Raw genomic sequence first — 21,964 nt, 5'->3', positions numbered from 1 at the left:
ACAGACAACACTGATACAGCGCAGCTGTCCATCTTTATACGTGCTACGAAGACCGACCTCTCTGTCACTGAGGAACTTTTGGATGTAGCTGCCATGCATGGGACGACGACTGGTAGAGATATATTTGAGGCTGTGGAGAAATCTATAAATAATTTTAAATTACCCTGGGAAAAGTTGGTGGGGCTAACTACCGATGGCGCACCTTCAATGTGCGGAGAAAAGAAAGGCTTGGTTGGACTAATGAAGGAAAGAATGCAAAAAAGTCACTGCCACACACCCTTGATTACTTATCATTGCATTACCCACCAAGAGGCTATGTGTGGAAAAGTTCTGGACATGAATGACATAATGACCACAGTCATTAAAACTATTAACTTTATAAGGGCACGTGGCCTGAATCATCGCCAGTTCCAGCAGTTTTTACAGGAGGTGGGTGCAGAGCATGGAGACGTGCCATACCACACAGAAGTAAGATGGCTGAGCAAGAGCGCAGTCCTCAAAAGATTTTTTGAGCTCAGAGAACAAATTGCTCTTTTCATGGAAAGTAAAGGAAAGCCCTTGCCTGAACTGTCGGATCCCGCCTGGCTATGTGATTTTGCTATGATGTGTGACATATGCGAGCATCTCGCCCAACTGAATCTGAAGCTGCAGAGACGCAAACAAGTCATCACGAAGATGTCTGACATGATCACAGCATTCCAGCGTAAACTTCAACTATGGAAGTCCCAACTGGAACAGGACAATCTTGCCCACTTTCCCGTTTGTTTGAGTATCTCAACCACTATTTCTGGTACTTTTCCTTGCAGTCGGCTGGCTACCAAAGTTAGCCGTTTACTAAGTGAATTTGAGCGGCGCTTCTCTGACTTTAGAACACAGCACTCAGGCTTTGACATCTTTGCCAATCCTTTTACAGTTGATGTCAACAATGTGCCCCATCACCTTCAGATGGAGATAATCGAGCTTCAGTCTGACAGTGGCCTGAAATCAAGGTTTCAGGATGTTGAAATTGAGGACTTCTACCCTCTACTGCCCCCTGACTCAATGCCAAAGCTCCGACTTCATGCTGCCCGTATTCTATCCATGTTCGGGAGCACCTATCTTTGTGAACAGATGTTTTCAATAATGAATCTGAACAAAAACAAGCACAGATCACGCATTACCGATGACAACCTCCATGCTGTTTTGCGGGTTGCTACAGCCCAAGAAATAAAACCGAACATTGACTCATTGATACGGGGAAAACGGTGTCAGACATCTAGCCAGAAAACAAAACAATGAGCATTTTAGGTACATTCCAATATTACTGTTTTGCTTGATACCAATATTACTGTTTTGCTTGATAGCATGTGAGTTGGTTAACAGCACTGTTAAGGAAAAGATTGTTCCACTCATTTTAAATTCACATTTCTGGTTAACATTGTCAGTTTATGACTGTTCAGTAAACCATTCGGCCCGCGATTTAGGCTGCATTTTAGATTTTGGCCCCTTCTCTGATTGAGTTCGACACCCCTGACTTAGCGTATGGAATCCAGAAGGGACGTAACGGAAAGAACATATACTGCACTGGAAATTAAAGCATTTCAGCTCAACGAGGTAGTGTCAACCACACCTAACATGAAGCAAGACAGTAGGTTTTGGTCTGCACCAATGTAGAATAGAATATCAGACAATTTTGAAGTTACATTTAGAAAAATAAGGGTAAATTTGCACAACACATCACCATTGCTGAAGAGCATGAGAGAGAGAAAAAAAAAAGAGAAGCTAAATTGTTTACATTTGACATCATATAATCAACAGTGTAACCTCCTTCAAGGCAGCAATTGAAGTGGCATAACGAGATAATGGTACAAAACAAATTTCCAAAATCATGATATGTAGAAATTTTAACAAATCAGCTATCTACCAGCAAAGTAAAAAAAATAAAGTAAAATATGAATTGTTAAACTGGAATTCTAGTGAAAAGACAAATAGCTAAAATGAACAGAAACCTAGAACCCAACCAAAATGCCCAGCAATGACCAAGCTGTGAAAAAAATAAAGCATCAAACATAAAATACTGAAACACTAAGATCTATAAAAAGTTTGAATACTGTAGAAAATGTAAAAGAATTGTCAACAAATATAATGCTGTATATGTGCTTGGGGTTGCTGAGCCAAAAATATTCAGCTGATACAGCTCAAAAGCTCCCCTGTATTAGTTCAAATTTAATATTTGAAAAAAGTTATGTATATATAAAATTTATGAAAAGGTAAGACGTGCTAATTCTTCTATAGCACTTAGAACTGCATAAAGTTTACTGATATACATGCACATTGATATCGCTACACATATACAGTCAAATATCCTTTACAGTTTGAAAAGGAAGTCTGTGTAATCATAATAAATATTAAATATATTTAGACAGGCCTGGTTAATTCATGTACTGTACAAAATGTACTTTTGTATCTCTGAAAACATTCATGTAAAAACAGGTACACTTGAAGAGTTGTTAGCTTGAAGATATACTCAAGTGGTTAAACTTGACCAGGTAACTAATAGCAGCTCATACGTAGTCTAAAAACAAGTTACCAATGCAGTCTCAGTCAATTACATTTGTAGTGGAAAAAGAACAGTAAGTATCAGGACCCAACAAGAATTTCCATGATATGGTCCAAATCGCTCAAATCTGTTCTACAAATACTGTTTGCTGATGAAGAATTGCATGATGGGAAGGCCTTCAGTATCTCTTCTGAACTGGCCAATGGAGGCCTGGGTGGCAGAACAGGTGGTAAATATAAGTCTGAATCATACATGGATGTATCAATATCTTCAAATATGTCATCAATAGCCAAGTCTTTCAAGTAACTGGTTGAGTTTGTAATTTCAAAGGAACCAAACACACATTCCGCTTTTGGTTCAAGTTTGTCATTTTCTAGTTTTAACCCTGTGCTTTCCAGAGCCTTTGGTTGATCATCCCCAACAAAGGATAAACAAGGAGATGGGCTGATATCCTCCATGAAGTCCAAATCTTTAAGGATAGATGAAATGGCAGATGACATATCATCATCTGAAACCATCATTAGACTGTTTTCTATTGGCGTTTCTACAGAACAGGAGCCACAAGCATGGGACTCTGGGTTATTTAACCCTGAAGACAAATGTAAAGAAATTCCAGTTAAATCAATTCCTGTGTAATTGTGGACATTGGAGGTAATGATATTGGTATTGCACACATTTATTGGTTGCTGGCTGGTCTCTTGCCTCATTTCCTCTTGAATTTGTCTAACTGTATTGGCTATGAGAACAGAGTGATGAAGATTAGGTTCCACCAGCAATTTATAGCTCTGTAACTTACCGAGGCACATATTCAACACAAATTGCCTCTGGAGTACGTATGGCAGATTTCGACTGGTATCAAAGGCACTAAAAAGATCTGCCATGCTCTCCTCACACTCACTCAGCTTGCGTTTGAGCCCTCTACCCACCACAAACCTATGGAAAGAGGAAAAATAAATAAATCTTAAGAAAAGTTTGCTAAAACAGAATTCAAAAAGCAGAGACCTGAAACACATGTATATGTAGTATTCATTTTTAGAGCTAAGAATTGTTACAGCAATAAGAGTAAATTAAAAGAATTACATTTTTTGTATCAGGTTGCACCGAGTAAACTGGATATCAGTTTACCAACTTTTAAGTAACAAAGACACTGCATCCAGCATTCTTCCTCCCCCCCCCTTAGCTTCCTAAAAACCATGGTAGATAAAAACAAAATTTAAAAAAAAAAAAAAAAAATTTCAGATTTTTAAAACATTTAAATCATATTTATTTAAATTAGATTTTTTGGCTTTTTTGAGGGGAAAAAAAAATCTATTTAAGCTATAGTCCAAAAGTTAATCATGAAATAAGGTTTAGTTTTTAAATTATGTACCATGAGGCAGTATATTCAGGCAATGTTTAAATTTTTGAGAAAATGAATTCTATTAATCCATTCATAATGTTATGAGCAATTTTTTTATCTAGAAGATATCACAGATCTTGTAGATATTAAGGGCTCCTTTTACTAAGCTGCGATAGTGGTTTTAGTGCGTGTTGAATTGCCGTGCGTGCTAGACCTTAATGGCAGCATTGAACTGGCGTTAGTTCTAGCCGAGTAGAGCATGCTAAAATCCTGCGTGCGCTATAAATGCTATTGCAGCTTAATAAAAGAAGCCCTTAATATCTACAAGATCTGTGATATCTTCTAGATGGAAAAATTGCTGATAAAAGGGCCAACTAGTGTTCCCTCTAAGGTACAACATGCACACCACACACTGTTCTTAATGTGGCCATGCATCATTCCTGAATCTGCTGCAGGAGAAGTGTAGGAGCCTCTGCCATTGGAAATACTGTTCAGTGAAATCAAATGAAGCTGCAACCACGTTCTTAAGTACGAGTCATACTTAAGTCAGGCATCTTGAGGATGAATCGGGGACTACCTGTACATCAATCTGCAAAGTAACAATGGGCTAAGGTCTCTTTTTCAACTATATTTTATAACATTTTTTGCTATGAAGAAGTATGTTATCTCTGCAGACACAAATTCAGTTTTGAGAAATACAAAACCAAGCTTCTGAGTTACATACAAATCCAAATTAAGAACACCTTTAAAAACGTAACTCGTTCTTAATCCGGGGACTGCCTGTACACAGAAATCAACCCCTTACCTCATAAGTGCTAAGTTTATATCTGCACAAGTGGCTAAGTGTGAAGGAGGGGGCAAGCAGTAAAATGAAAGTGAAACCTTGGGATCTTTGTGGGTATAGCCTTTGGTTTATCATGTTCTCTCCATGAAGAAGAAAACCTAAAAATGACAACAGGCTGTAAGAAAGACCCATTTTAATGAAGTTCCTCTACCTGTGGGTAAGGCAGACGTGTGCAAAATGCAAACAGTGCAACAAAGAAATGCAAGGCTTGGTGGCCTGAATGAAACATGAGAAGTGCTTTTAAGAAGAAGACAAAAGGAACATTTCAACAGGTAAATCGTCAGGTTGGTAAATGTTTTGATTTCATCATTTTTTAACAACTGCCTTGAGAACTTGTCATATTTGTTATTATTACTTCGTTACCATCATTTTGATACAGTTGTTATGAAGAAATAAGAAATAAGGCGAAGCAAGCAAATACATTGTTCCCCCGTGAATTCGCGGTTCACGAATCGCGGACTCACTAATTCATGGTATGCTCCGACCGCCTCTTCCTATACTTAAGTCAGGCTACACCAATCAGGAGTTGCGTGTCAAAGCAGCTCCCGATTGGTGTAGCTTGACTTTAGTAACAGGAAGAGGTGGTCGGAGCATACCACGAATGATTTTCTGCAGCCTCTGGCACCACAGCTGCCCTCTCCTGCCTTTAGGTGCAAAACCGCATTTGCGGTTTTTCAAAATTCACAGGTTTCCTGGAACGGAACCCCTGTGAATTTCAGGGGAGTACTGTATTCCTTTTTTGGGCAGTGAATAATGAGAAGAAAATCATGATTTAAATCCTCTTAATGACTAGTGATTTAAATCATAACCACCCTAATTTTACTGTACAAAAATTGCCATTAGCTACTAAATCCAGATGGCTGTGTCCTCTTGTGCCTCAGAAGTAAAAGCTAGGACATTTTATCAGTTAGATCTTTGATCTGAATGGACAGTAAAGGATTGAATTTTTTTATTGGTGGATTCTTTTTTTTTTTTAATACAGTGGAACCTTGGTTTACGAGCATAATTCGTTCCAGAAGCATGCTCGTAAACCAAAATACTCGTATATCAAAGCGAGTTTCCCCATAGTAACTAAGGGAAACTCGCTTGATACGTTCCCAAAACCAGCGGCGCTGCTCCACCCCCCAAAAACCGGCATCGCTCCCCCCCCGCGAACCGGCATCCCCCACACGAACAACTTCAAACTTATCCCCCGTCTGGCACCGGCACGCAGCCCACAGGACGTGCCGGTGCTGCTTGAAGAAATTCCTGCCTCTTGCTGGATCTTGAGCATCTGCACATGCTCAAGGCCTTCTAGTTCTCCCTCTCGCCAAGATTCTCGGAGATCTCCAAGAATCTCGGCAAGAGGGAGAACTAGATGGCCTTGAACATGCGCAGATGCATGCTCAAGGCCCAGCTCAGAGGCAAGAACTTATTCAAGCGGCACCAGCACGTCCTGTGGGCTGCGTGTCGGTGCCAGGCGGGGGTGCCAGTTCACGTGGGGGGCCTGTGTGAGCGGAGGGGAAGCGGTGCCAGTTCTCAAGGGCGGGTGCTCGCAAATCGAGTCAACACTCGGTTTGCGAGACAAGATTTGCGAGAATGTTTTGCTCGTCTTGCAAAACACTCGCAAACCGAGGTTTGATTGTAGTTAAATCTGTGTTATCAAATTTAGGGTCTCTCTCATTTTAGAAGACCCTTTTACTAAAGAATAGCATGTGCTAAGTGCCACATAACCCATAGGTGCTGAGAGTAGCTTTGGAGGTGGAGTCACCAGTCCACTGCCTAATCCAAAGCATCCTGCAGGCTGAGATCAAATAAGTAAAAGCTTTGCTCATGACTCTGATGTCATACAGAGCATCTACTATGTAATCAACTCCTGCTAGGTGTCCATTCCATGCAAACCATGCATGAATTTGGGTCAAAAAAGCCTGATGACTTGATTCCTGCCAGTTTGGAGGCAAAATAAGGCGATTTGAAACTTCTGGAAAACTTTGAAAAAAAAAAAAATTAAGCAATTCAAGATGGCCATGATGACTGTTTTGGCACCAAGAAACACCTCAAACACAGTAAAGAAAAAAAGAAAAACAATGATTTTAGAGGAGGGGGACAAGCAGAAGTCTTCAAAAATACCATTTGTAGAACCCTCCCCCCACACACACAGTGGCCTGTGCTGGCAAATTACTACAGCCTGCCTGCCTCAGCTCCAAAGGATCTGGGAGAAGAAATCATTGCCTCAAACAGGCTAAATCTTCAGGTTGCCAATCTGACCGGTGTGAGCCTCCAACCCCGCAGATGCAAATGGGGGGAAAGTGAAATGCAGCTGGCACCTGCGAGACTCTACTGAGCCCCATATGGATGCCCAGCAGCCTGTATTTAAACCCCTGCAGGGGGTGAACAATGCTACCAGGGGATGGCCCCAAACTCCTCATTTTCTGTCATGGCTGCCACCTTCTGGAGTTCTTTACCTTACTATCTCCATACTAAAAGTTCATTTCTGACATTCAGTACACAATTAAAGGCATATTATTTTTCTCTGCCATTCTGCTCATAACTCTTTAGATTTCTCTACTTCACTGTCTCTGCACAGACAACTCACTCTTGAGACTTAAGATACAACCTCAGGCATACTACTTCTTTTCTCTGACATTCTGCTTACTCAACAGGCAACAAGGCAGAACTAGTCAAAAGGTTCGGAGAGTGGTAACACAATGACAGAAATCCTCTGTGATCACAACGCAAGTATAGCGTGAATAATAAAATAATAATAAATGTGGGTGTAATAGGGTACCCTCAGTGTGAAGGAACAGCGAAAGGAGAAATACTCCAGCGCTTCACATTATCAAACAGAGGCAACCATGCCCCCACCTACACACCATCATCGGGTACCTCAATGTGTGCTTTAAATCAAAAAGTGTGTATCAAACCACAAAATAACAAGTGAAACACAGGTGAAATCAATCAAAGAGACCACTCTGAGAACCCCCCCAGCCAACTCCCAAAAGCAAAAAAATCAGGGCAGTGAACTTAGCTTAAAAGGTCTTTACAAGTCATCCAAACGAAGCAGGGGCCGAATGATGGAGTACCACTGGATACCAGGTCCAACCAAGCCTGGTTTTGGGAACACAACGTCCCTTCCTCAGGAACCCATGAATAAAGGAATGACTGGCGCAAGTCCAAGCCGGCTGGAGGGAGGGTGGCGCTGACAGTGGGGCGCAGAACGTGCTTAAAAGCCGTCATAAGTGACGTCTTGCACTGAGCCACCAATCATGGCAAAAGAAGGAGGAACGGCAATACTACTATACAATAGTATGCCATTCAATGCTGTCATTCAGTCCGTGTGGATGTACTGCCTGCAGTTGAAAGATCCAGAACTGTTCTCTAAGATTGATATATCATTTTGTCGCCCCTAAAATCACCCGGTAACTGTTCAAGAACAAACCATGATAGGTCATAAAAATCGTGGCCCTTCTCCAGACAATGGGGCACAAGAGGAGCAGATCTGGTGGCAGTGTGGATCTACTCTTATGTTCGGACATTCTCGTCCTAATTCTCCTGCTGGTGCGGCCCACATAGATCAACCTACATGGGCACATAATGACGTTGTATGATGTCTTAGCTGGTAACTCCGGTGAGTCTGGGGGTGCTGTCAGCATGAGATGGACAATGTGTTACTACACATATTGCAATGGCCGCATGCCTTGTGGCTACCTAGAGTATTAGCCCGAGAGATTGAAGATGTTAGTAAGTTTCTCAAATTCCTGGGGCGAGAAAAAGCAATACAGGACAAGTCCTTAAAAACTACATGACAATCCAATACATGCCAGTGTCTCCTGATGATATCAGCCACCTGATGGGTTTGATTAGAAAAAGAAATCACACAAAATTGCTGGTCAGAAGAAGACCTTAACACTGGAGCAAGTAGGAGATTGGGATTAGCATATCGTGCCTTAAGGTAGGCACATTTAATTGTCCAATCCCGGGCTTTAAACCGCTGAGTCAGCAATTTAGCTTGAACCTTAAATTCCGCAGTGGTGGTGCATAAGCGGCATATCCTCAAAAATTGAATGACTGGAAGAGATTGTTTTAAACTAGGAGGATGACAACTTGAATAGTGTAGGTAAGTATTCCGATTGGTTGCTTTCCTATACACTGTAGTTACCAGGGGGCATGGTTGCCTCTGTCTGATAATGTGAAGCGCTGGAGTATTTCTCCTTTCGCTGTTCCTTCACACCGAGGGTACCCTATTACACCCACATTTATTATTATTTTATTATTCATGCTATATTTGTGTTGTGATCACAGAGGATTTCTGTCATTGAGTTACCACTCTCCGAACCTTTTGACTAGTTCTGCCTTGTTGCTGGTTTCTTTCTAAGTTTTCGTGGCAGTTTTTGGAGTTTTCTCCCTATACTCAACAGGCAGCAATCATAAATGGTTATATTTTTACCCTTTCCTTATATGTTCTCACCCCGTCCCTATTCCACTACTCAAATGTAACTCACCCTGCTTTCCTTTCCTAATGTTTCATGACATGTCTATCCAGTTGGTATAAAATTTGTTTGTATTCACCCCCCCGCCCCCTTTCTATTGTAAACCACTGAGACTTTAATCTCAGATTTATATTTGCAATATATTAAATAAATTGAACTTGAACTATCTGCAGGCTGGCTAACAGGTAGCACAAGGGATTGGCCTGTCGGCTGCAGATCGTAGTCTGCTTCTCCTCCACACAGGCTGAGCTGGACTCTCAACTAGGGGAGCTATTAGCACCAAAAGATGAAGAAAATATGAGAGAAATTTTAAAAAGACCAAAAATAAAGCAACAGATCAGAAACATTCCTTCAGACATGCATGCAAAAGGATAAAACTGTAGGGCGCAACAAAGCTTTTTGTGAAATAGGAGTGATTTAGAAAAAATACAGAGTGGATTCCTTCTGCAAGACTCGTGAGCACTGGGATAAAACCTGCTCGTCCAGAATGACACCTATTGCACTAAAAATGTATTCACACAATTATAAGACCTAAATCAGAAAAGCAGAACATTTGCATTAAAACTGCTATATAAGATACTATTTATTCAGTGAAAAAACAGATACATGGTCTCTGGGAAAGATTTCCTATTACGATCATAACATAAAATGCTAAGTTTAGTCAATATCAATTTGCATAGAGAATGGCATACAGCATTGCTTATCTTTGGTCTTCATAGTGCAGAAGCTCATGTAAACCTCTCTGAATTGACTCACCCAGTCATTAGCAGCAGTATAGAAGATTAAATAAACATAGTACCAAGCCAGCCTTATGTCAACAAGATAATTCTAAGCTTCTCAGTGAGCTCTGAATTTTAATATTTATGGACCCAAACCAAGTTTAAATTTATATCACTTTTTGCACAATATCATGCCACACGATTATGTTACCCTGTACCAAACTGCAAAAAAATTGGCATTGTATCAAGAATTTTGTTACAAAGAAACTCACTTCATGCCCTCTATTTATCTTGAAATATTGCATCATTTAATAGTCAAAGCTTAGCTTATCGCTTATTACAGAACTATTTAAGGAAAACTTTTAAAAGAGAAGTAAATGTTAAGCAGTGATACTGCTTACTAGAACACATTAGCTGCTTTGTGATGAAAACAAGAAAGTGTTGTACATTTACAATAGAAAGATCCTGCTGTCCACCCTTCAGGTATTCTATCTAATTGACTTAAGGTTAGACAGTACGTCAGGAGGTATCATTAACTCCATGTTAGTAAATAGAGCCCTAAGACATGTCTATCATATATTAATGCCCTGCAATGGTAAAACCTTAACATTTAATCATGGCAAAAACTATTAACTGTTGAGTGTATGCCCAGCAGTTCCCCATTCAGTTAATATAGAGAAAATATTAATGCATATTAAATCCACTGCAGATACTGTGGTTCAGTTACCATCACCTGAATAGGTGTAAGAATAGCCTAATGGTTAGAGTAGCTGACTAAGAAACCGAAGTCATAAGAACATAATAGCCTTACTGGGTCAGACCAATGGTCCATCTAGCCCAGTATCCCATCTTCGCAGAGGCCAATCCAAGACACAGGTACCTGGCAAAGACCAAATAGTAGCAGCATTCCATGCTACCGTCCTATGTCTGCTGGACTACTGACTTTTCCTCCAGGAATTTGTCAAAACCTTTTTTTTTTAAACCAGCTACATTATCTGCTCTTACCACATCCTCTAGCAACTTCTCTGAGTGGAAAAATATTTTCTCCTATTGGTTTTAAAAGTATCACTTTGTAACTTCAAGTGTCCCTTAGTCTTTGTAAGTCTTAATGCAGTTAAAAGGTTGATCCATTTGTACCCATTCTGCACCACTCAGGATTTTGTAGACTTCAATCATAGCTCCCCTTAGCTGTCTCTTTTCCAAGCTGAAGAGCCCTAACTTTTTTAGGCTTTCCTCATACAAGAGTTCCATCCCATTTATCATCTTGGTCATTCTTTTTTGAACCTTTTCTAGTACCACTGTATCTTTCTTGAGATAAAGAGACTAAAATTGAATGCAATACTCCAGGTGAGGTCACACCATGGAGTGATACAGGGGCATTATAACATTCTTAATCGTGTTAACATTCCTTTTCTAATAATTCCTAGCATCCTGTTTGCCTTCTTGACTGCCACCAAACATTGGGTGGAAGGCTTCAGCGTACTGTCTACGACGACAGCCAGATCCTCTTCTTGAGTGCTGACCCCCAAGGTGGTCCCTAGCATCCGATAACTTTGATGCTCCTTGTGATCTTGGGAAATGAACTGTGGGAATGACATTAGCTGTTAACATTGTAGTTAGCATGTGCTAACACACCTTACTAAATGGAGTAGATTGTGGTTACAACACCAGTCAGCCAACCAGGGAAACATGGTTCAAATCCCACTGCTGCTTCCTGTGATCTTCAATGAGTCACTTAACCCTACTTTGCCTTAGGGACAAACTTAGGTTGTAAGCCCTCCAGGAACAGGGAAATACCTGGTGTACCTAAATTTAACTCACCTTGAGTTATTATTGAAAAAAAAGGTGAGAGCTAAATACAATATCACACAGGCCAGGACATCATAGGCCTTCAAACAAAGCAATGACTTCCCTCTACATTTGTACCCAACCCCTGCTGTGATACTGAGGATTTTTTTCCACAACTCAGCTAAGTCCAGCCATTGGATTTAAGGTACTCTCTCTTCCAAGAATTACATACTGCCTCTGCAGCACCTCCAGCAGAACCAGGGAGCAGATGCCCAAAATACCAAATCAACATTTTCTACAGAGCATAGTAACATAGTAGATGACGGCAGATAAAGACCCGAATGGTCCATCCAGTCTGCCCAACCTGATTCAATTTAAATTTTTTTTTTATTATTATTTTATTTTTTCTTCTTAGCTATTTCTAGGCAAGAATCCAAAGCTTTACCCGGTTCTGTGCTTGGGTTCCAACTGCCGAAATCTCTGTTAAGACTTACTCCAGCCCATCTACACCCTCCCAGCCATTGAAGCCCTCCCCTGCCCATCCTCCACCAAACGGCCATACATGATATAGCAAGTAGTAACATCACTTCAGCCACTGGATCCACTCATCTTAAATCCAAAATATTTTTGTTACACATAATTTATCCCTATAATTTCACATATTTATCCCTATAATTTCACATATTTATCCCTATAATTTCACATATTTTAATTTGAGTCTTCGGCTTGATAAGAAAAGAAACTAAAACCGGTATAAAAATACTGACATAAGGGAAACCCTTGATTTTTCCTCATCCCAATTTATCCTACACCAAATGACGGGCTACCTTAGCACCATTAATGATTAGTAAACAGCTTCTATCCTACAGAAAAATGTGTATTAGCACCTTTCAGCAAATCTAGCTTAAAATTAGAACAAACTCTATAGCTATAAGTGGAAAAAATGAAAAATATGTGGAGAACATTTATACAGCTCTAAAATGGAAGACCACCAGCAGACCCAAAAAGCAGTTGTTGTACTTACAGCACAATGTTTATTCTGGCAAAATGAAGTCTTCACCAAATAAGCAGTGTTTTCAGGTAGAGCATTTCTAATGCCATCAAAACTTGCAACTTATTTTTGAGCTACCCCAAACTGTTTTTGCTCTACATCTCCTTCCTCAATCAATTCGATAAACTTATGTCAGAACTATCTGACAAGCTGTGAGAATCCTCTCAGAGAATTAGTAGCAACTCACCAGCTATGGGCTTTCCCAAAGGGTGCCAAATGTTAGTGCACTACCTCTTAGCATCTAGGCACTCAGGTCCAGATGCACTAAACATGGTCGTTAAGGGCCAATTTTTTGGTCAATTTCCAAACCCACCCCAAAAAAATTCTGCTGCCTCCCCCCCCTTGAAGAAAAGAAAAAAAGAAAAGAAAGAGGCCAGAAAGATGCCCACTTCCTCCACCATTACCCCCCTTTGCAAACACTGCGACCACCCGGACCCCCCCTTTGAAGATCCTTGGCAGGAGGGATGCCCACTCCCTCCTGTCACTGCCACTGGCTCCCTCCCATACCTTATTTTGTAGGAGGGAGCAGGAGGGATACCCAGTCTCACCTCTCCACTGAGGAGGGACCTTAGGCTTCTCCCAGTATATCCCAGAATGCACCGGGCAGGGGCTTAAGGCCTTGATTGGAGGATGGCCTTAGGTAGCCTTAATTTCCTCCCATTGCATCCTAGGATGCACTGGAAAGGCTCCCCATTTTGGAGAGGTGGACTGATGCAAAAGGGACTGGGCATCCCTCCTACTCCCTTCTACGAAATAAGGTACAGGAAAAGGTTGGGGGGGGGGGGCAGCCAGTGGCAGTAGGGAGTGGGCATCCCTCCTACTTCATATTTTTGTTTAGGGACATTGTTAGGGGGGGCACGGGCACAACTTTTTTTTTTTTGGGGGGGGACAGATATTGTGCTTAACAGACACACCATCTGTACCCATAAAAAAAGAAAAAATATGGCAGACATGTCAGTATACATTATCTGTTGGTAATCTCCAGCCCTTAGCAGCAATCAATAAATTTAAGGGATGCCCTAGCGATGTTATGGGCATCAGAGGGCTTGTTTTAATATTAATGACCTCGTTTTAATACTAATGAGGTCACTTGCATGGCCGAGTTGGCTAATGTACAAATGCACAAACCACATGGTGAGCAATTGTGTACATCGGATCATCTAATTAGGTCATCGCTAAACCAATTCAAATTGGTTAAGCAATGATTGTTAGACCATCTGAGAGTTTGGTGAATCCAAACTTCAAATTCTTTTACAGAATAATGATCAACATTTACACACTTAAGTGCATGTCTATTGCAGGCATTAAATTCACACACCTAACTATGACACTTAGTGTTTCGCAAACTATTGGGAACCACCCATGTCCCACCCCTTCGCATTTACACTGGGTTGCACACCTGCTGTAGAATAAATACCACCAGGGTATGAAACCAGCACTACTGGCACCTAACTTTAGATAGTTACTGTTTTCCACCCAGAGTAAGACAATAAGGGCTTTATTTTATTGCATGTAGTAAGAACGAGGGTGCTTAGCACCTGCTGGGCCTAGGTCAGAGGTGCTACTACTGAAGATATCCAAACAGGTTGAAAAGGAAAGAGCACCGAGCCTCGCTCAGGGCATGCTGGGCGGGCAACTGCGAGCTCAGCGTAGACAGGGCTCGTTAGTGCGCCGTTAGCAGAGTGCGTGCAGAGGAACTAACCTAAGTTAACCCTGCTCTCTAACCCCTACCTCCAACAGGAAGCGTAACATCCCAGGCTGCTTTTCAGCAGGCAACTCTCGAGGCTTCGACCACCACGGCTAATTATAGAGCGGACAAAAACTTGTACTACGTGTTGACACACACTACCCCTGACTCTCCAGTGGCTCCAGCAACAGCCTCGAGGGTTCCTGCCGCATGTCGGCAATCCCCACCTCCTCACCTTGCCCTGGGGCAGGCTTTCACCGTCTCCTTCTCCACCGAGAGCCGGACGGGTACGCTCCCTCCGCTAATCTTCATCTTCCGCTTCGGGAAAGACGCTCACATTCTCCTCGCTTTCTGTCACTCTCTCTTCGTCCCCTCGAAAAAACGTCTCCGCCGTAGCCGGGCATTTGCGATGGCTTCAACTCCCAACGGCTTTAACCCCCCCTCCCCGGTCAACCTCCAATACTAGCGGCTCGGAAGGCACCAGTAATAGAAACTGCGCGAAAGACGCTCAGCTGATTGACGGCCTCTGTCAGGTGCACGCGAGCTCATTGGAGGCCGTAGCGCCGCACTGCCCGGCAACCATTTACCCATTGCTTAATAGATTCAAATGTTCAGCCTACTCCAAAGCGACGGCCAATCAGAGAGAGAAAGAGAGTCTTGACTTTAATGAAATCACGGCGCATGCGTTTATCTCCAATTGTGTGTCGTTGGTCGTTTCTTAAGTTTATATTGTATGTTTACCGGCGCTTGTGTTTGTTTGCTTAGTGGTTAAAAAACAGAGGAGGCAACTATTAGGAGCCATCATTAACATTAAAGAAGCAAGCTTTACCAGGGAGCATGTTGAAAAGAGAGAACATGATAAACTTTCATGGAACTGGGTAGATCTAACCAGTGGGTGCTGCCCTCGTTCAGGAAGAAAGTGGGTATGGAAGGGTTGCTCCTATTCGGGGAAGGGGGGTTTACTAGAACACAACACAAAGTTTTAGCTTTAGCCAAAAACCTTATTTTCCAGTACAATAGATGAGACATTCTAGACTAGGGTTACCGGATTTTACTTTAGTATAATCCGGACCCCTAGACCTGCCCCCCCAGTCCCACCCTGTTATGCTCCAATCTCACCCCATCCCAATCCCACACCTTCCTGCCCAACACGATTTTGAGGAAGCTTTTAAAAACTCAAAGTGCTGGGTTTTGAAAAGCCATCCATACCCCCAGACATGTCTTCGAAAAGGAAGGCATATCTGGGGAAATCCGGATATCTAGTAACCCTATTCTAGGCAAGTGGGTAGTGTTCCCATAGCCATGTGCTAGTTGCAGAAGGAACTCAGTTCGAATTTTTAGCTGTACCTTTTCTGTACTTCACTGAGCTCCTTGGCTCCACCTACAGCTTTTTCCTTCTGAAAGTGTGCCTGCAGGAGTATGTTCTGCTCTCCACATTTTATTATATGCATGGAGTGCTTCGCTATATAGAAGTCATGAATGAGTTTCATCTTTCTGACCATTTGTGCTGATTAATTCTGTGAAGCGGGCGCTCCCACTTCTAAGGCTACGATTTCCAGATGTCTCCACGAGGCTCTTTCATCAGTCTACATGCTTTCTGGGAAAGTTTCCTGTTTCCGTCAAAGCACATTATTCTAGATGTGTGGTTTCATGGCTCAAAGCTAATGCTGTCTCCCCTGAGATTTGCATGGCAGCAACGTGGTCCTCTCTACCCATGCTTGACCAGTTTTACAGAGTGGATGTGGCAGTGAGACAGGACTCTGCCTTTGGGTCCTTAGTCATGAGCTGAGTCCTTAGTCAGTGCTTTTTGGGGACTGCTTTTGTACGTTCCACTTGTCTAGAATGTCTCAGCTATTACACTGGAAAAATAGATTATCATATTTTTTGCACAATAAAACACACCTGACCTTAAGACGTATGCTAGATTTAGAGGAAAAAAACCCATTCTGAACCAAATTGTGCACCCAGCCCCCTCACTCCCTGCCAGGCTCTGCACCCAACCCCCCACTCCTTGCAAGGTTCCCTGTCCCACTGCCCTGCCAGATAACCTACCCCCTCCCCCACCCCCGGTTGTCTAGTGGTAGGCTGGGACAGGAGGAATCTGTCCCAGCCAACATTTTTTTTTTTAATCCCACCCCCCACTCTTTTAAAACACCTCCTGCCCCTCCCCCCATACTACCATTTTAGTATAAATCATGTTTTATTGGTGCACTACCAGTAAATACATAATACAACACAACAGTACAACAAGGTCGAGATCACCAAACGTACAACCAAACAATTTTTCACCCCCCCAATCCCCCCCACTCCTAAGCCCAAACCCCCACCCCAACCTCAACCCACACCATGATACCCAGCCCATAACCTAAACCAGCAAGAAAGGAGTATGCTGAGCAAGCTGTTTTCTTATGCCGCTCAGCACATAGCAAACCAGACAAACAATTCCCATCCACCCACCCACAGAATGAAATCCCCTCCCATCCAACTAACTCCACAGACATCCAACCAGTCATACCCTCCAGTCACACTCAACCAAACTCCCACCAACCATCCCGGGGAAACAGCAGAGAGCATAGGGTATCATCATCGAAATGAGTTTAATACCAGACTTCTGGCCCTAGGAGAAAGCGAGGAAATATAGGGGTCCCAGGTCTGCAGGAAAATCTTCGTCCACCTGACGGATAAACGAGCATGGCGCTGCTCCAAGAGCATCAAATTATGAAATCGATTCCTCCAAGCCCAGTAAGCAGGTGCGATGGCTTGCGTCCAAACGCTAAGAATGATCTTCTTTCCTATAACAGCACCTTTTCGGATCAGCAACCGATGTCCCCGAGCAGGCACTCGCAAAGATTCATATTTATCCAAAAGCAAGCCTACCGGAGACATCGGAATAGAGTGACCCACAAGCCACTCCAAGAAGCGGAGTACGGCTCTCCAAAAAACTTTCACTTGAGGGCATCCCCAAAATGCATGAAAAAAGGAGTTGCAACCCAATGTACACTTAGGGCAGATTGGAGAAGAAATGCCCCCAACCTTGTAGACTCGCTCCTGGGAAAAATATGCTTGATATACCACTCGAAATTGGCATTCCCTCAGTTCTGCACTAATAGAAATAGAAGAGATACGACTAATAAGGGAAGGAAAGTTCAAGGATGTACCAGGTATGCCCAAATCTCTCCCCCAGCGGCATTCCAAAGCCGCATAAGACTTTGGAGGAGTAAGACTACGCAAAGCCCCATGCAACGCAGACACCGTCAAGCCACTAGCATAAAATTGGGCAAAAAAAGAGACGAAACTGGTCACCCAATCGAAACCGTAAGCCCGGGCGAGCCAAGGACCTCACATAATGATGAATTTGCTGATACACAAACAGACCTCCCACACCCAAGGAATGAAGCATGGGAAAATCTACCTAAGGTCTTATAGCACCCTCCGCGTCCAATAAATGCTCAAGAAGAAGCAACCCCTCTCCAGTCCTTCGCACAAAGACAGGGTTATCGCAGCCAGGCAGGAACTGTGGATTCCCCCGTATAGACAACTGATCCGAAACCTGATGGTCCCCCCCCCCAGCAACCCGACCAAGGCCTTCCAGCAAAAGCACCACGACCGAAGAAGAAAACTGGATCGGATCGCGGGGGGCAAGAGACGAACAGGCAACTGAGACAACGAAAACAAGTGCCAAGGAGAGAAAAGAGCCGTTTCAAAGTCCCGAAAAAGATAGTAATCATTCCATAGGCACCAGTCACCCAAGAAGTGCAGCAAGCAAGCCAGATTATATAGGCCCATATCCGGGAGTCCCAAACCGCCGATCCTCCCTGAGCCGAACAAATAAGCGATCGATATCTGAGACTTCTTGCCTTGCCAGAGGAACCGGGTCAGCTGCCTATGAAACCGTTGAAGATCGCGACAGCGAAGACAAAGAGGCAGCAGCTGGAGTACATACAACCAGCGGGGAAAAATAACCATCTTATACAAGTGAACCCTACCGTAAAAAGAAAGAGGCAGAGACATCCACTGTGCAAAACAACCCTCCGTAGCGGCCAGCAAAGCATCTACATTAGCACGATATAGCCGACCTACACAGCTCGTGAGTTGCACTCCCAAATATTTGAACACACCATCCGCCCACCGTAAAGGAAACTGCCCCGGCCACTCCAATCGCACCGCGTCGGCAGTAGCTAATGCCAAAGATTTATCATAATTCAGTTGAAAGCCAGAAAAATCACCATACTCCTTAAAAAGCGACATAAGAGCAGGAAAGGAAGCCCACGGGGAGGTCAAATGAACCAACAAATCGTCCGCAAATGCCGAAATCTTAAACTCTCAGCTGCCGAGATGAACACCCCGAACCGCCGGATTAGCAGAAATCTCGCGAATTAAAGGATCTAAGGTAAACACGAAAAGAAGAGGAGACATGGGGCAACCCTGTCTAGTACCCCGCTGAATCGGAAACACCGCCGAAGAAACTCCATTAACCAGCAACCTGGCCTGCGGATTATGATACAACGCAGCCACCGCATCACTGAAGAAACCACCCATACCATAATGTTGAAGAGTACAAAACAAAAAGTCCCACAACACCCTATCAAAGGCCTTATGGGCATCAAAACTGACCAACAAAGAAGAAACCTTCTCCCGTTCCACCCATTCCAGAGAAGCAAGAATAGTACGTAAATTGCGAGTGGATGACCGACCTTGGACGAACCCAACTTGAGGATCCGCCACCAGTGAGGGCAAGATCCCCGCCAACCGGTTGGCCAACAATTTAGCAAAGAATTTAGCTTCAGCATTCAACAGGGAAATGGGGCGATACGAGGAGGCCCTTAACGGGTCCTTCTCGGGCTTAAGCAAAACCACAATCTGAGCAATCTGAAGAGAAGGCGGGAGAGCCCCATCGCGGACCGCACTGTTAAACACATCAACCAGAACCGGAGCCACGTCTGCAAGTAGAAGTCTGTAAAATTAGTTGCGAAAGTCATAGGGCCCGCCGCCTTTTGCAACGGAGAACTACCAAGAACCAACGATAGCTCTTCGACTGTAAAAGGAGCCTGCAGTCGCGCATTCTGAGCGTCAGTCACCACCGGGTGAGAGACCTGATCCAAATAAAGATCCCCCGCCAACGAAGGAACCAGTGGAGCAGCATACAACTCCTGGAAATAATGGTGAAACACCGCCGCCATATCCTCATCCCTGTGGACCAGACCACCGTCTGCCCAGCGAAGATGTAGAATTGGGGAAAACCCCTTAGCACGCCGAATTAAGTTGGCCAAAAGCTTACCGCTCTTATTAGCATGCAAATACAGTTGAAATTTATAATATGCCAAAGATTTCATAGCCCGATCATGTAAAAGTTCCCGCAACGACAACTGCGAGGCCAACAATAACGCTCTATTGATTCCGGTGGGATGAGCCCCATAGCGGCGACGGTCATCCTGAACCTGGCGCTCCAACCGGAGCACCTGACGGTCACGCCGTTTTTTCTTCCGGCTTGAGTAAGCAATGATCTCACCCCGCAACACCACTTTAGCAGCTTCCCAGTAAAGAAGTGTCACCTCTATGAGACGCATTATGAAAAGCATAGTCCTTCCATTTGTCTACCAAAAAAGTATGAAACTCCTGGTCAGAATATAGCGAGAGAGGAAACTGCCAGTGAAAGCCCCCAGGGGCATCTCCAGGAAACTCCAAAGTAAGAACAATCATAGCATGATCCGAAACATCATATCCCCCAATCTCCGCTATGTCAAAAGCAAAAGGAACACCATGGCAGGAAAACAGTCTATCCACAACGGAGGATCAGTGCCATGAAATCCAACACACAGTCAAACAACGACAGCAGAAACATAACCAAAGGGCTGGAGTCCGCGCTCATGGGTCAGGCGGAGAAGATGTCAGCATCCCCCAAAACTCCAGCAACGCCGCTCCACCAGCAGCCCATGGCAAAGTCCCGAGGCTGCACGCTAGCAGCAGCAAAACAGCAAGAAAGCCAGCCTAGTACAGTCCAGGAACCAGGAACTAGGAAGAAGAGAAAGGTCAAGGGCTATGTACTGCTCCCGCTAGGCGTTGCACAAAAGCCAAGGCAGCGGCCGCGGATTCAAAAAAGTGAGAGCGACCCTCATGTTGAACTTTGAGACGTGCAGGATAGAGAAGCGCGAACTGGATGTGGAGCTCATGGAGTTGACGGCAAACAGCGGCAAACTCATTTCTCCGGGCAGCCAATTGAACTGAGAAGTCCTGGAAACACAAAATCTTCTGATTTTCATAGGTGAGGGGGCCCTTCGCCCGAATAGCCCGCAGGATCTCCACCTTGTGGACATAATTCAACACCTTGAAGATTACCACCCTAGGACGGGTAGCATCCTGGCGGCGAACTCCCAGGCGATGCGCTCTTTCAATCCGCAGGGGCCCCGCAGTCGAAGGAAGCTGAGGAGACTGCACCAACCAGGATTCCAGAAAGGAATGCAGCTGCCCATCCAACACCGACTCGGGAACGCCAACAAGTCGCAAATTGCTGCGCCTGGAGCGATTCTCCAGATCCTCCACCTTAAGTTCCAGCTGGCGTATTTTTGAGTCTGCCGCTGTCTGTGCCTCTCGAAACTGCCCAGCCGAATCCTCCAAATCAGACACCCTTTGCTGAAAGGAGCCAAACTCCGCTCTTAGATGGCTTACAGAATCATCCAATTTATCAGAGAGCTTTTGGAGCTGGGAGGTAAGGGTGTCTTGAATCGCTGCCCGCACCTCCGTAATAATATCCGCCACCCACTCAGAGCGTGGCAAAGAAGGAGGCACGAGGGCCGGTTCCGCCATCTTGGAATCAGCAACCCGAGGCTTCTCCCGATCTTTGTGGGTCACTTTAGCCGCCATAGCTCCCCAAACAGAGCGCTAAATGCTGCCGGGACGTCCCCTCCGAAACCGGAAGTCGGGGAAAGCAAACCGCGCCGATAGCAACGCCGACAGAGCACAGCAAAAGCGAGTGGGCCCGGGAGCTCCCTTCACACACGTCGGCTCACCAAGACGGCATCACGTGACCTCCATACTACCTTTTTAAATGCCCCTTAAGCCTGCTGGTCGAGCGGTGTAGTGGCCAGAAGGAGCGTGCTTTCTGCGTTCGTGCCTGGGCCCACGCCACTTGCTGAATGGCTGCTGTCAGTTTTCACGGGATTCGTGAGGACAGCAGACATTCAGAAAGCAGCATGGCTCCAGGCAGAAACACAGAATGCACGCTCCTGCCGGCCGCTACACCGCTGGACCAGCAGGCTTAAGGGGCGTGCGGTGGGTCATCTTCGCTGTATAAGATGCACCATTTCCACCCATTTTTGGATGGAAAAGAGTATCTTATAGAGCAAAAAATACAGGTATGTACCTATCCTGGTACTTACCCCTTTTCCCAGTAGATAGGAGAGACCTTCTAGACTCCTGCCTTTTTTCTGCACCCAACTACTGTTTGTTTCATGCGTCTACAAGTTGTAACTTGGATGCCAGTCAGCCCTTGGGAGTATACTGTATATATGTTCCTCTTTTCAGCAGTAGT

The 21,964-nt window shown here is 44.1% G+C and overlaps 1 protein-coding gene across 1 annotated transcript; it reads right to left on the bottom strand.

Annotated features, from left to right (window-relative positions):
* Window positions 1–1,437: 1,437 nt before the first annotated feature.
* Window positions 1,438–14,991, bottom strand: LOC117363825 (SERTA domain-containing protein 2-like). The gene is made up of 2 exons (XM_033952224.1): window positions 14,672–14,991; window positions 1,438–3,472 (listed from the first exon to the last, which is right to left on the bottom strand). The coding sequence occupies exons 1-2, from the start codon at window positions 14,746–14,748 to the stop codon at window positions 2,620–2,622; spliced, it is 930 nt and encodes a 309-aa protein (XP_033808115.1). The 5' UTR covers window positions 14,749–14,991; the 3' UTR covers window positions 1,438–2,619.
* Between the last annotated feature and the right edge of the window lie 6,973 nt (window positions 14,992–21,964).

This window comes from Geotrypetes seraphini, chromosome 7 (assembly GCF_902459505.1).
Source record: "Geotrypetes seraphini chromosome 7, aGeoSer1.1, whole genome shotgun sequence".
Taxonomy (NCBI): Eukaryota; Metazoa; Chordata; class Amphibia; order Gymnophiona; family Dermophiidae; genus Geotrypetes; species Geotrypetes seraphini.
The sequence above is the reverse complement of the archived record's forward strand: the minus strand, read 5'-3'. Positions and strand labels throughout refer to the sequence as shown.